Source organism: Argentina silus (assembly GCF_951799395.1).
Source record: "Argentina silus genome assembly, chromosome: 13".
NCBI lineage: Eukaryota > Metazoa > Chordata > Actinopteri > Argentiniformes > Argentinidae > Argentina > Argentina silus.
Genome location: NC_139667.1, coordinates 16,642,770 through 16,656,403, shown reverse-complemented (window position 1 = coordinate 16,656,403; position 13,634 = coordinate 16,642,770). Strand labels below are relative to the sequence as shown.

The window sequence follows — 13,634 nt, the reverse complement described above, 5'->3', positions numbered from 1 at the left end:
GACTGCTGGTAACCTTCTCAGAGGGGCTGGCAGGGGAGCGTTGCATCATTCCCGTTCTATCAGTCTAATCTGGGTTGCAAAGCTGCAGTTAAGATTCCACTCACAGCGATCAAGCTTTCCAGCATTCGTTGCAGTTTGCAAAGATGCTTATGCAGGCGTTTCAGAACATGCTTGAGGGAAATAAACTTTCTGGAAAAAAATAACATATTGGAGGTACATTTTCACATTGTCTTATTCACAGATGAAGGAACAACCCATTGGTCATGAAAGGTGAATTGCGAACAATTCAGTGTTAGAGATACTGGAATGCAGATACTATATGAAAATATAATTTCCATAATAATATATATTAAAATATATATGAATAATAATATAACAATTGTTTAACTAGAGTGGAATCCCACACTCTTTTATTGACTATTATTTAGACAGGAGGAATGTAAAGATGAAAACAGATGACAGGGAGGACATGACAGCCTGCTGGACTTTGGCTGTGAACCAGGGACCTTCTTCGTGGCAAAGCATACGGTACATTGGTGGGCATTGGTGGGCATTCCCACTTAGCCACACATCTCATTATAAATTAAACATACAGGCATCTAAGTGATGTACTTTTTTGTACATTTGTATTGTGCATATAAGATTTATGTAATATGAAATTGAATATAGGAGATTATTATAAAATTTGGAGAGAGTGTGACTAAAAATGATTTATTTACAGGGCTTGGGGCTCAACAATACCAGTTTGATAACATACAAACAAATAACAGATACAAGGGTTAACAATCTATGGAAACTGTTAGTGAGCAATGTAAACCTGCGATGACATAGCTTTAAGTGAGAAACTGCTGCCTCATGAGGCAGTGAACAGAGAATAGGAAGGAGAAGGAGGAGGGGGGTGGGGGGGTATTGCAGCCCTGCCTCATTGGGGATGAACACTTTCCTTGGAGCCTATTATTAGAAACAGCTGTTCCCCCTGACGCCTGCTTTCCCATCTTCACTCTGGCACCTCAGCGTTTCCACGGCAGAAAGTCTGCCTAAACGTGAACGGAATACCATTATGCATGATATTATGCACCGCGCCAAAACTGAAGAAAGCGACACTGCTGCTGCACTGCATTCCGTACAGCAGAGAAGGAGAAAGGGGCATGTTTTCCTTTCCCTGCAATTTCCTTTGTTGATGCATGATAGGCACTCATGAGCGCTACTCCCCTACTCCTCTTAATATTTCCCCGCACCTAGGAGGAGGACAATGTGGGCTCCTACGCAAGCCGGCACCACGCTAGCCCCTCTGCAGTGTGCTTCTTCCTGACCTAATTCCTCCCCAATCCATGCCCATCTATGGGTGCAGCCTCTAATACATCACAGGATAGAGAGCGGGGAGAAAAAAGAGGGAGGGCCAGAGGGGGGAAAATAGCAGTGCAGTCCTCCCTGTCGAGTTAAACTTCTGCAGCTTTTGGAAGTCATGATGCAAGAAAAGTTACTGGCAAACAGGTCTGCAGATACTGTATAGCAGTACGACTGTTTTGCATTGCTCGGAAATTGTGGTCATTGCACTGACTGAACTGACTGAATTCATATTTTGTTGGGCACCTTTGCGGTATGTGCACATGTGCAATGTGATATAAAAGGCTTCAGATGTAAGAAACCCTACACCTTGACAGACACTCTAGTCGCTGGCACAGACTACCATGATAGAGTAGGCCAGTGCTTAAAAGGTTCATACTGCCATCGCAACAGTGGTATGAAGATGTGTGAAGTGCTCCCGAAAGCCACCACAAGGTGGTGACGAGCTGTGAAGGATGTTCCGTTGGTATTATTTACTGACAGTGCTGACATTATTGGTGTTCCTTCCAAATAATCACTAAAATAAAAATGACAGAGAATTGTTTGTGATGGTTTGCATATCAGATAGATTTGCAAAATCAAGTTTATTATAGCAAGTCGTGAATTACAGAGATTAAGAGTAAAAATGGTTTAAATATCTGGTTATGTTAACAAGGACAAGCAATGGGACTAAATCGTGTTGTAATTTGCTACCCATTATAGACCCATTGAAACACTCCCTTTGAAAAGAGAGATTGTTCTGTCTGTATAAATGTACTGACCTCCTCTAGCATTGAGCCCACTAAATGTTTTTATTTGTTCCATAATAGACAGTGTCTTCAGTAACTTTTGAAAAATCTATTTCATTTGTACAATGACTTCTTCTATAAGAACATGCCCCCTATACACTCAGTGGTGATGTTTCAGCTAAACCTGTCATTGGCACTAAAATTCATGATCATAATTTGGATGTAGGGTCTGGGAGAAATTGGTGGATAGACAAAGTCCTTTTTTGTGCTGGCTGCGCTTTTTGCAGCATGCTTTTCATTCAGGAACACGTGCAATAGAATGTAAAGCTATTTGTGGCAATGTCTATACAGATCTTTCCATGATCAGTCTGGCATGCCCAAAGGCATATATGAACAATACTGCGCATCTTGTGGAGGAACATGAGAAGCGAGGAACATGAGAAGCGGGGGGCCTGTTTTAGCGGTCATTTGACATGAATAAGCGCAAGTCGGAATTTCTTTTTTTTCAAGACAGCAAGGATTTTATGTTTCAGTGGGATTGAGACTGCATGGAAAAGTAGCCTAATTACGACATGAGAAGATGGCTGTGACAGGGATGCCGGTGCATCTTGCATAGTGCAGAAAACTGTCGTTTTTTCTTGATGTTTAATTCCCCCTTCACCTTCCCCCATCCATTTGTTAACAATGGCCAGGGTGCGAAGTCTCTTAACGACCCGGTCGCTTCAGGTTTTCACCCCCTATTTTGGTGGGGTGAAGCAGGGCGAGAAAGGTTGGCAATGGCATTATGATAAGAAAAATGTGTGCACAAAACAAGATTGAATTACATTATTTTATTTGTTCCATGTGAAAAAATCTAGATTTAGCCTACTCTGGTAGTTAGGGTTTTGGTATCTCTGGTAGTTAGAGATTTGTTCAGTTACGGTTCTCTATGACAACTGTAGTAGACAGACCTGTGTCATTGCAACAGAGATCCGAACTAAACAAATCTCAGTTTTGCCGCGTCTCTATTAACAGACTTCTACTACGAAGTTACAGCTGATGTATGGCTGTTGATGTATGTATGTTCATTACAATGAGTGTGTGAGAATGAGAGGGGGAGAGAGAGATACAGCAGAGTGTGTGTCCAAACCAAGGGTGCATTTTCTTGTGGGGGGGGGGGGAACCGGCTGAAAGGTCCTGCACATATCAGTGTTTCCCGTAGAATTTCTTTAGGTGGTGGCAGGTGTTTGCAGCAGCTCGGTGCAGCGTATGCATTTGTCTAATATTGGTTAATATTGTCACATTATATGTCCACAGGGGGACCAGGGAAATGTATAACTTTATAAGGTTCTTTGAGGGGGGTTCGCAGACATGTTCTGCAATCTAGATCCTTGAAGGGAGCCAAAGTTACTACACATTACATTATCACCAAAGATACAGGGGCATGATGACTACAACAAATGCTATGAGTCGAGAATACATAACGATTTTTCAATTTATTTTAAAGGTCTCCTTTAAAATACCTTGATATTTAAACAATTTCCTCTCTTCATCTTGCCATTCTTCATGAGCTGATCTGCTATAGCCGACTCTCCCACGCTGTCCTTCACTCTAGACCCACCTGCTCGCTCTCATTATCCCTTGACGCCCCTCAGATTTATTCTCCCCATTGCACATGGCATGTAAATTGTTTTGATTGATTCATGAAAGCTATTATTTCAATTATGTGAAACTTGTGGTGCCCGAGCAGAAAATTCATGAAACAAACTGCGCTCTTTGCGCTGTGAATGCACTTTGTCCATATAGCCTATTGCTGAAATGCATTGAATAAACTGAGAAACATTATATCACTATGAGTTAATTAATATGCAATCTCAGATTTTCTGCCCGCCACGCCGATTCAGTGGTCAGGTAAACACTGTCTGACATCATTTTATCAAGTGTCCATGAAGACATGATTTGTTCTAAAGGAAGGTTTATCCAAGGACATAATTTCGAATTTCTCTGACCAGACAATAATTTGTCCTTTTCCAAATTGAAACAACAACTCATAGGCTACTCCTTACGTAATTCATCCAGGCTGCCATTGTTGTTAATTCAGACTGATGAATATATAATATTAATATCAGCTGACAAATTGGGAGAGTTAAGATGCAGATATGAGCTACTGTTTCCCAACAAGCCAATCCATTAGAATTGCTCAACGATGACCATGGTGGCTGTTTTGCTGAAGTGAAATACCTAAAATAAAACGTGTGGAAAAGGCCAGTTGACTCGCTACTCCTGTCACGGTACCCCTGTAATACCGTTGCTCAACCATTTACATTTTGTAAATCACAAATAGATTTTTTTTTTGAAGCACTTTGACTTTTTACCTCTAAGAAACGCTTTAGACAATATGTCTCTTTCTCCTCATTGATGATCATAGTTTATTGAAATTCACATCAAAACTAAAACTTATGATTATCGACATAACAACAGGATTGAATTGAGAACAATACTGTAATGATGGGGATAATGGATGAAAGAGAGACAAACAATTTGCATCATCAGGTTTAATCCTGTCATTACTATTTCAAATAAATAAATAAAAGCCCTCATCTGTTGTAAGTTGTTAGCATTATAACACCATTCTATTTCATAAGCATGTGCTACCGAATAAGTATGAAACAACATAGCATTTTTAGTTTTGAAGGGATTGATGCAATTGTAACAAGCCCCTGGTTAAGACTGTGTCTGTTCATAAGATTGTGCCTACAGGATTTCAGGGAATATGTCTGCATAGCAGAGATGGGTGTCAAATTAATCTAAATTCTAATCAATTCAGGAATTCAATTGGACATGGAATTCAAATAAATTCAAAATTCAAATAAATTTGACCCCAACATAGATGTGTTCACATAAGCTCACTGCAGAGACTTTAATATCATTCCCTTCACCCTGGCCCCGCCTCTTCCTGTGCCCTCAACCACCCACTGTCTCCCATCCCTCCCCTTGTTTCCATGCCAACACCTCTGCATGCAGTAACACACGGGTAAGAAAGTGACAATTCAATAAAACTATAGTCAAGCTTCTCGTAGGAGGGGAGTGCAGAAAAGAAAAAGGGGAGATTACTTTCTTTCCCCCTGTGACTTCCTATCTTTTAGATTCCCAGAGAGACTTAGGTCAGGGGAGAATTATTACATTAAGCATTAACCCTGAGTGCCCTCTGCTGCTTGGTACTGTCGATGCCATCATAATTTATCCTATGTCGCTCTCGCTGGCTGGACAGGCAGCGCCAGTGCCTGTGAGCTCCCTTATAGGAAATGCCATTGGACATCTGATCAGATGTTGGTCCATTAACAGCCACTCCTAATGGGTCATAATTCCTGAGTATAGATGGAGTAACACTCTAGTGTGCTATCTGTCGGTAACAGACAACATGAGTGCTGTTTCTCTGTGAGTATACATTGGTTAGTTGACTAAAAAAGCTCATGTGAGAATAACAAGAATACCCTTTCAGATGTTCCATAGTTACTTCACACTAATATGAATTCAAAAGTGACGTGGAAATAAAACTTCACTACAGTATTCATCCATGTGCCTGGCTTTAGATGCAGGAAGGGGTTGAAAAAATTAAGCAACTCGCTTGAAATTCATCCCACAAAGCTCTTAGCGCAATGTCCCCACTCATCTCCTCATTGCCATTATTTCAAGGCATGAATGGTAAGAGAGCACAAAGAAAGCCAGCAGTTCCACTGCAGCAGTCAGTCTGCCTCACGCGGGGGAAATGTCACATATTACTCTGCATACATATCACATAGAACCCCTAACTTGTGTGGCAAATGAGAAAAGATGGGGGAACAGCGTATTTGTGTCATCATTTAGGTCTACTGTACCAGTAACTCCCTATCTCATCAGAGATCATATAAATCACATACATTGTTCATTCATGAATCTGAGACACAGGCTCTCTTTTTTTAAATAAACTTTTTTTGTATTGAAAAGTTATGGTGCAGTAATATAAATGTAGTGTCAGAGACTACAGGGATATCTTCTCAGTATTTACTGGCAGTGGAACTCTATCTACTGTATTCAAACAATGAAGCCATGTGCTTCACTGTAACGTTTACAAGTACAGGGCCTTGGTTGTTATCTTTGTCAATACCATAGGTCCCTAAAGCCCAGTTCAGAAACAACAGCCGAGATCAGCGAGATCAGTTTTAGAACAGTTTCATTGACCTGAACTACCTGAACTATCATTTTTGAGGACTGAGAGACAGAATGGGTCCATTTTAGCAATTTTCGGTTTTGATTACATACATAGATACAGTATTATGACAGAAACAAACTTCAAATTCAGTTTTCTGAAACAACAGCTAGCACTGTATTAAGAAATGCTATTGAAAAGGGAGGCAGAAAGCGGTAAATGATAGGGCAGTGCTTGGACGCCTGATCATAGTGCATGGCATGGTTTGGAGTTTAAATGAGTTGTTTGAACTGAGAACCTGCCGTGACACCTTGATCTTTTTCCACTGCTGAGATGAACTGCTATCGGCAGAGCATCACATAAATCCTCATCCTAAGGAGGTGCCGGACACATCAATCTCCTGTACCGATCAATAACCCCTGACCATAAGCTTCTATGAGGGCTTCATAAGGTGTTTAATAGAGGAACTGCCATGAAGATACATAAGGAACATATGACAGGAGAAGTGGCATGGTTCTTAAAATTCCTGATGCAATGGGGAGCTCTCAAACACATCTATCTATCTATCTATCTATATCTATATCTATATATATATATAAAGTATAATTAATTTTTTTGTTGGCCAGCGCAACAAAGGACACATGTCGAGAGGGATGAGGGCATTACCTGCATTTTCATTAACAACCAATAAAGTAATTATTGCCTGCCTGCCCTGTTGATTGATTTTGGCACAATCCATCTTCCATGAGCCTGAGAGAGAGTTTCTATGGGTGTGGCTGTAATTTTATTAGAGTCATGGCTTTACAGTTTACTAACCACATACACATTCTACCCCCCCCCCCCTCTAACCTTGAGAATGCAATGCTGCTTTCAAATCTCCACCAAAATCTCCAAGGAAATAGACTGTGACACAGAGTCAAAGCAATTCCATTGTGGTTGCCACGATAACAAAACAGCTTTTGCACATTGCTAACAAAACACAACTTTTACTCATCACTCAAGCTCATAAAAGCATAGCCACTGCACGTCGCATAAGTAGAATCTTGCCAACCTTCGCTAACATCTGTACTATCTGCAATGTGAAAGCTGAGCACATAGAGAAAGCTAGTCCCAAGAGACAGGAGAGAGAGAGCAAGTGAGTGAGAGAGGAGAGAGAGATAGAGAGAGGGAGGGAGGAAAAGAGGAGGGGAGCAAGGGGGAAAGAGATAGCCCAGCAGATACATTTATTACAGTATCTTAAACCAGCCACAAGGGGAGAATGACCTGCTATCTTAGCCCAATGCAAAGTCTTAAAGTGGAGCACAGAGTGCTCAAGCCTCTCAGATGTTACAGTCCTGCAGAGATCAGACCATTAAATCATCTGAAAACAAGACCACTTACCTCTGTCTTGATCCAAAAAGGATAAGTCAGATATAACCTATGTCAGATATGGCTAAGCACGAGATGTACTGTAAGCACCCGTTATAAGCCTTTATAACTCTAAAAACAGGGATTCTGAAGGCTTGATTAAGCCTGTAAAATATATTGTTTGAAGTGTTTCACAACTGGAAAACATATAGTTACTTATTGAAACATGCACTTCATTGGTAAATGTTTGCAACAGTAACTCTAGACTGAACAGAGATTCACTACTCTACTGAGAAAGCACCACCACCATGTATCACATCCAGAAGACAAACAACAATGAACAGTATCCAAGACTTGAACACATGCAGTAGCCTTTTTCTAATGAATGTTCTGCCTCGCTCAGGCAGAAATGTTGCCACAGCCAATCACTCAACTCGAGAAGAGGGAGAATACGATTGTGACCCGCATGACCTTACAGCAAACCTCCTACAGCTCATGTCGCATCAGTGTCGTCTGGTCCATGAGCCAGTTGCCTTTGACAGCACAGCATGTCTGATGACTAAGGCCGGTGTGAGTGAGACAATGATCTGAAATATCTTTGTAATCCTTTCTCTACTGCCACGTTCTAGCACTAAATCAGCATCGAGTCTCTCAGACCCGTCTCTCATCCAAATGTCAATGTCACCGCAAGGTCATATGATTTGTGAAAAAACTAACAATGGGGTTATCAGAAACTCTCCTCACTGAAATTTGAAATGATCACACAGCCCCTAGCATATTCCAAAGGTATGATATTTGCTGGGGTTTTTTCAGTTTAACCTCAGTTAGGACGAAAGGTTACTATCTATGATGTTCCAGAACCTTTTTGATAACATTGTAGATTGGTAGATGGTAAGGGTTTATAAGTCGTTTTTTTTTGACAAATTATTTGTTTGTAGGTAGTTAAATCGTAATAAACCATTATAACGTTTGAGGCTTGATAAATAATGAGCTTGAATGTGGCTTGGTTTTATATACCAAAATCCAGTACATCCAGTACAGTCCAAATGTCTGCATCATCACTGGGAGACAGTGTCAGGAATGTTGGATTGGAAGCAACAAGGAACCTTGATACAGTAGTACTGTACCATTATGTTGTTGTAAATCAGCAATTTAAGGTTAATGCATGACAGGATCTTTATAAATAAAGTTATTATCATTATTATCAATACATATCGATGCATATGATACTATATGTGGCCTGACCAACATTTCGGCGCGTCCTCCTCTCAACAAATGCTTGTTCTAAACGTCTCTATCAAACGGACCATAAAAAACCCTACCCATCCTCCCATACCCATTAAAATGCAAAAACAGGCAGAGAGTCCCAATCAATGACCTGTCCAGGCAGGCTGGTGTATACAATCCAATCAGATGCCTTCTGGGATACCTTCCATTTTCCCAGTGGAGATTTTTGTCTATAGCAATCCAAGCTAATAAACAATTCATAACCTTAACTCACGATGACAGCACATCATTGACTCCGCAAACTCTGTCTATATTTACTTGGGCAAATTCAGTATCTCATGTGAAAATGACTTATGTATGAATGCTATGAATGTAAATAATGTAAAAGGCTTTGTTCAAATACAGGCCTGTGACTTCCAATTTATAATTCAATGGAGCCTTTTTACAAGCCAAGGATGAGAGGCCATTTTAGAAGTGAGACTCACCTGTGGCAAACACCCTTTTGAAGCATTATGCTATAGTATTCTAATGTCTCAAGTAACTCGAATAACCTTTACTTTTGAATGATGGGTTCGCGACAACTACTACGTTTTTTCAAGGCACAGATCAGGCTAGAGTTAAGCTTCACTTTGTCATTAGCCTCCTTGGACCATCAATTCATTGAAGCATATGGGACATATGTGTAGCATGCTCTAAAAAGCATGAACATCTCTTCAGAGTAACCACAAACCAACCTTCATAGTGACCTTGTGCCCTCTGGCGTTGCACAAATGAACTGATAATGCCCTTACAATATATACAATATAAAAACACCAGCTACAATACCAATTCTATATAGAACCTTCAAAGGCTCAAGGTTGCCATACCAGTTGCTTTGGACTTTGTTTTTTAGAGCACGCTATGCATATACCATATTCATATACCATATGCATATACTATATTCATATACTATATTCATATACCATATTCATATACCATATTCATATACTATATGCATATACCATATTCATATACCATATTCATATACCATATTGCCTTACATTTGTTTTTTGGTCCAAGGAGGCCAGTGCTAGCTAGAGGCTGTTGTAACACAGCTGAATAAAGAAATATGCACTTAAAATCATCTGTCTCAATCAATAATAGGCAAAGTAGGGAGGAAAATATGTAAATCTGTATTTTGAGTCACCTATCCCTTTAAGAGTATAAGCTAACAGAGCTGACCAGGAAAGTAATGTTTGTGTTCTGCCAGTATAGCTTTTGACCTGCTACACCAGCAGTGTAAAACTCGAGAAGTGCAAGACCATTTTTCTAGTTATTTACTAGTAGTTTACGTGTGTGTATTTTTAAAAATAGACTCAAGGCGGAAAATAATGATGGTGCTGCTTGCTTACGCTGCCCATGGCCGTCAGCGTGGTTTTTTACCTGCTACACTTGAAGTGTCAAATTTCAGTGTAGTGAAGTGTAAAATGTTTTGTCTGTTTATGTTTTATCTTTTTAAATATATTCAAAGCATAAATTATGCTGCAGAGACGACCAACGTTAATGGTCACATGGCCGATGATAAGCTTGACCTGAGAAATTCTTGACCAACTGACCTGTCACATTATCAACATGTAATTCAAAGTTTATCCTCAAGGCGGCACTGCATGAGCTTCCACAATTCAGACAATTAGCAAAAGATGTTCACCCTTTTTACTAAATTTGCTTATATAATTGGAATCCTTCTATGAACATCATTAAAAGTGAAGTGTATATGTATTCTGGTTAAAGTATTGAGAGTATTATGGATCTGCAAATTGTGTATTAACACATTGTTTGAGAGGGCACTATGTCGCCTTTTTGGTGCTGGGGGATGGAACTACAAGAGAGAAAACAAGTCAAGAATTCCTCAGGTCCCCAGGTATAAGTGACTACAGTGGGAGCATTTCAACTCCTTTCACACCCATCTCACGACCGGCAATTTTCCAGACTGTTTGTGTGCTCTGAAGGTTATAGCTCACTTGTCCCGCTGGTAAAGTAATGCATGCCCGTGTCATGTCCATAGTCCTGCCAAGTCCCACCAGAGGCAAGCTTGTTTGCTGTCCAGCCACAGTGACTAGCTGGCAGACTCTGTTATTGTCACAAATACACTGTGTGTATGGAATGAGACACGCACACGTACACATGCATGCATGCACACGCATGCGGATGCACACACACACACACACACACACACACACACACACACACACACACACACACACACACACACCTGCAATATGCATGTCACGTCAAAGGTCCCAAATGTCTTTGGATGAGAGGAGGGTAAAAGAACAATGGCTGTTAAGCTGTCAGTTCGGTGTGCCTGTTTGTGTAACTGCAAATTGTGTGTGTGAGAGAGAGAGAGATCTTCCACTGCCCTCTTGTCTGAGTTGTGTGTGTGTGTGTGTGTGTGTGTGCGTGCGTTCGTGCGTGCGTGTGTGTGTGTGTGTGTGTGTGTGTGTGTGTGTGAATGATTTGGGAGGGGACTTGCAAGTGTGATGCCATAGTAGGTATCCACAGTATTAAATATTCAATTTACAGTATGTTGGTCATTTGTTTTCATCACTTGCTATAGCTTCCACACAGACACAGGTTTCATGAACATGCCTACTTATGGATTGTACATTTCTACAAAACATCTAATTTTGCAGCAAAATACTTCTTAGAACATTCCAAGGATACTAAATATTATAGGAGCATCATTCTATCCGGTTGTCATTTTTGAGAAGTTATTTCTAAAGCTGTTCCCATGAGATTCCCAGAGGAACCATCTTGGGACCAAGCACATGACAGTTTCATCAACCAAATAGAAACAATATGATTTCAGTTTTGACTGATTGAAAATGATTGAAAAACTCTAACCCTCTAACCCTAACCCTAACCCTAACCTTGAGGGAACTTTGTGTGATGTTCCACAAACATTGTATTCTCTCTCTATCTCTCTCTCTTTCTCTGTCTCTCACACATGCAAGACATTAACATTTGCACATATCTTATGTGGCAGGGACATGAATTCATTGTTTCCATCATTGGTACCCTAATAATGTAGCATTGACATGCACACTAAGTGCCCAAATTCAGTATCACAATTTGGCTTTTCTGGGCCTCCTTGTTGAGTCACTGACAATGTTATGTAATTACTGCATTGAGGCCAAAACAGCAAAACATGCTCACAAGCACTATGTTTCAATCTCCTAGTCGTCACTTCATCCTGTTTCAGTGCGGGTACTGTATGGATCTGACACCTCGCAATTCTGTAGGTACAGGCGCGTGTGTGGAATATCTAAACAGTGGCAAAATCCATGTGCAGCACCAACGTTTTCTCTCTCTCTCTCTCTCTCTCTCTCTCTCTCTCTCTCTCTCTCTCTCTCTCTCTCTCTCTCTCTCTCTCTCTCTCTCTCTCTCTGTCGTTAATTCTCAGTCTTGACTGGTTCTGACACCATAGGGAAGTTTATGCATATGGATTGATTTGACACATTGCGGATCTTGGTGCTAAAACGCAGTGAATCATTAATTTCCTCCGAAAACGTTACATCAATCAAGGGCGCAAAACGAAAAATACATAGATTTATCATGAACATCTAGAGGACAGCGATGAAAGGCGCAAATATGCAGACATAAGAAATTTACCCGAGCGGTTATCACGTGTCATGTGTTCTCACACCATCTAACATATGTTTGCACGGGGCACATTTGTATCTATCTCCCTGACAAGGAAAATAAGGCAGCCTACTCACCATGTTGACTTCCGAAACCATATCGATACTGGCGATATCAATGCTCATGCCAACGTCCACAGGGGCACCTTTAAATCGCATGTATAAAACAGATATCAGTGGAGATCAGACAGTCACTGCGACAATTGATCCACATAACATTGTGGTAAGATGCTTATACATTAGTTATTATAAGTTCTTAACGAACATTGGGTAGGTTTCACCCCAAAAAGGTGTTTACCTCCAAAATCAGGCCTCAGACGAATGTCATACCCCTTTAGCAGTTTGTCCACAGTCGCTTTCACATATGACATGTTGCTAGGCTCGTTGGCGCTAAGGGGTAAAATAGAGAAATCCGAATCTTTACAAATGGCACAGTTAGGGACAGGCAAGACTGGCTGAAATAAGACCCCCCCCCATAAGCCCCCACCCCCCCCCAGTGCCCCCCCCCCCCCCCCCCCCCGCCGTGGGATCTCACCTTTGAGCACCGCAGACCATGGCGACCATGAGGGGTAGACAAAAAATCCCCCAGCGTCCGCGGTCTAAAGCCGTCCACATCACTAACTTTGATCAGGGAGATGACTTTGAGGGAATATTTCAGGAATGCAACTTAGTCACAGGCTGCCCAATTATTCCAAGACCAACGCATGCGCGTCGTTTTACCAACATCAAAACGTATTTGCACGAAAACCACGCTATTTTGTTGAATAAATGCGGAGACTTTGAAAGAAAAAAGGTGTTCGCTTTTCACCTGGGGTGTCGATGCTGGCGCAAGAGGTCGCGGGGATGCATGCAGTAGCCGTATCAATATGCTAGGCAGATTCCATCTCCTCCGGCTAATTCAAGCATTTCAGCAGACACAGCAGTGTCCGGAGCAGATTTGCATCAAGCAGGTCTCTGTGTTGGTCGGCTGAAGATCTTAAAAGAATAAGCATTGAGCGCAGCTCCCCGTTCACCTTTAGTCAGCTCTATGTGGGGCATCGTGCAATACAAGCACGTCTGAGGAGCTGCGCATTTTCTGAGGTGTACCTGGACGCCCGAGCTCCCTCGCAGCGGATTCCATTCGCCACGCGTCACGGG

At 41.2% G+C, this 13,634-nt stretch overlaps 1 protein-coding gene across 1 annotated transcript in view; it reads right to left on the bottom strand.

The window, feature by feature from the left end:
* gabrb1 (gamma-aminobutyric acid type A receptor subunit beta1) overlaps positions 1-13,112 on the bottom strand; it is a gene marked incomplete at both ends in the record, with an annotated part of 45,973 nt that extends 32,861 nt beyond the window's left edge. Inside the window, 3 exons of the mRNA XM_083682872.1 lie at positions 12,576-12,643; positions 12,796-12,887; positions 13,033-13,112. Coding sequence (XP_083538998.1) covers positions 12,576-12,643; positions 12,796-12,887; positions 13,033-13,112 — 240 coding nt within the window. The remainder of the gene's footprint in view (positions 1-12,575; positions 12,644-12,795; positions 12,888-13,032) is intronic.
* Between the last annotated feature and the right edge of the window lie 522 nt (positions 13,113-13,634).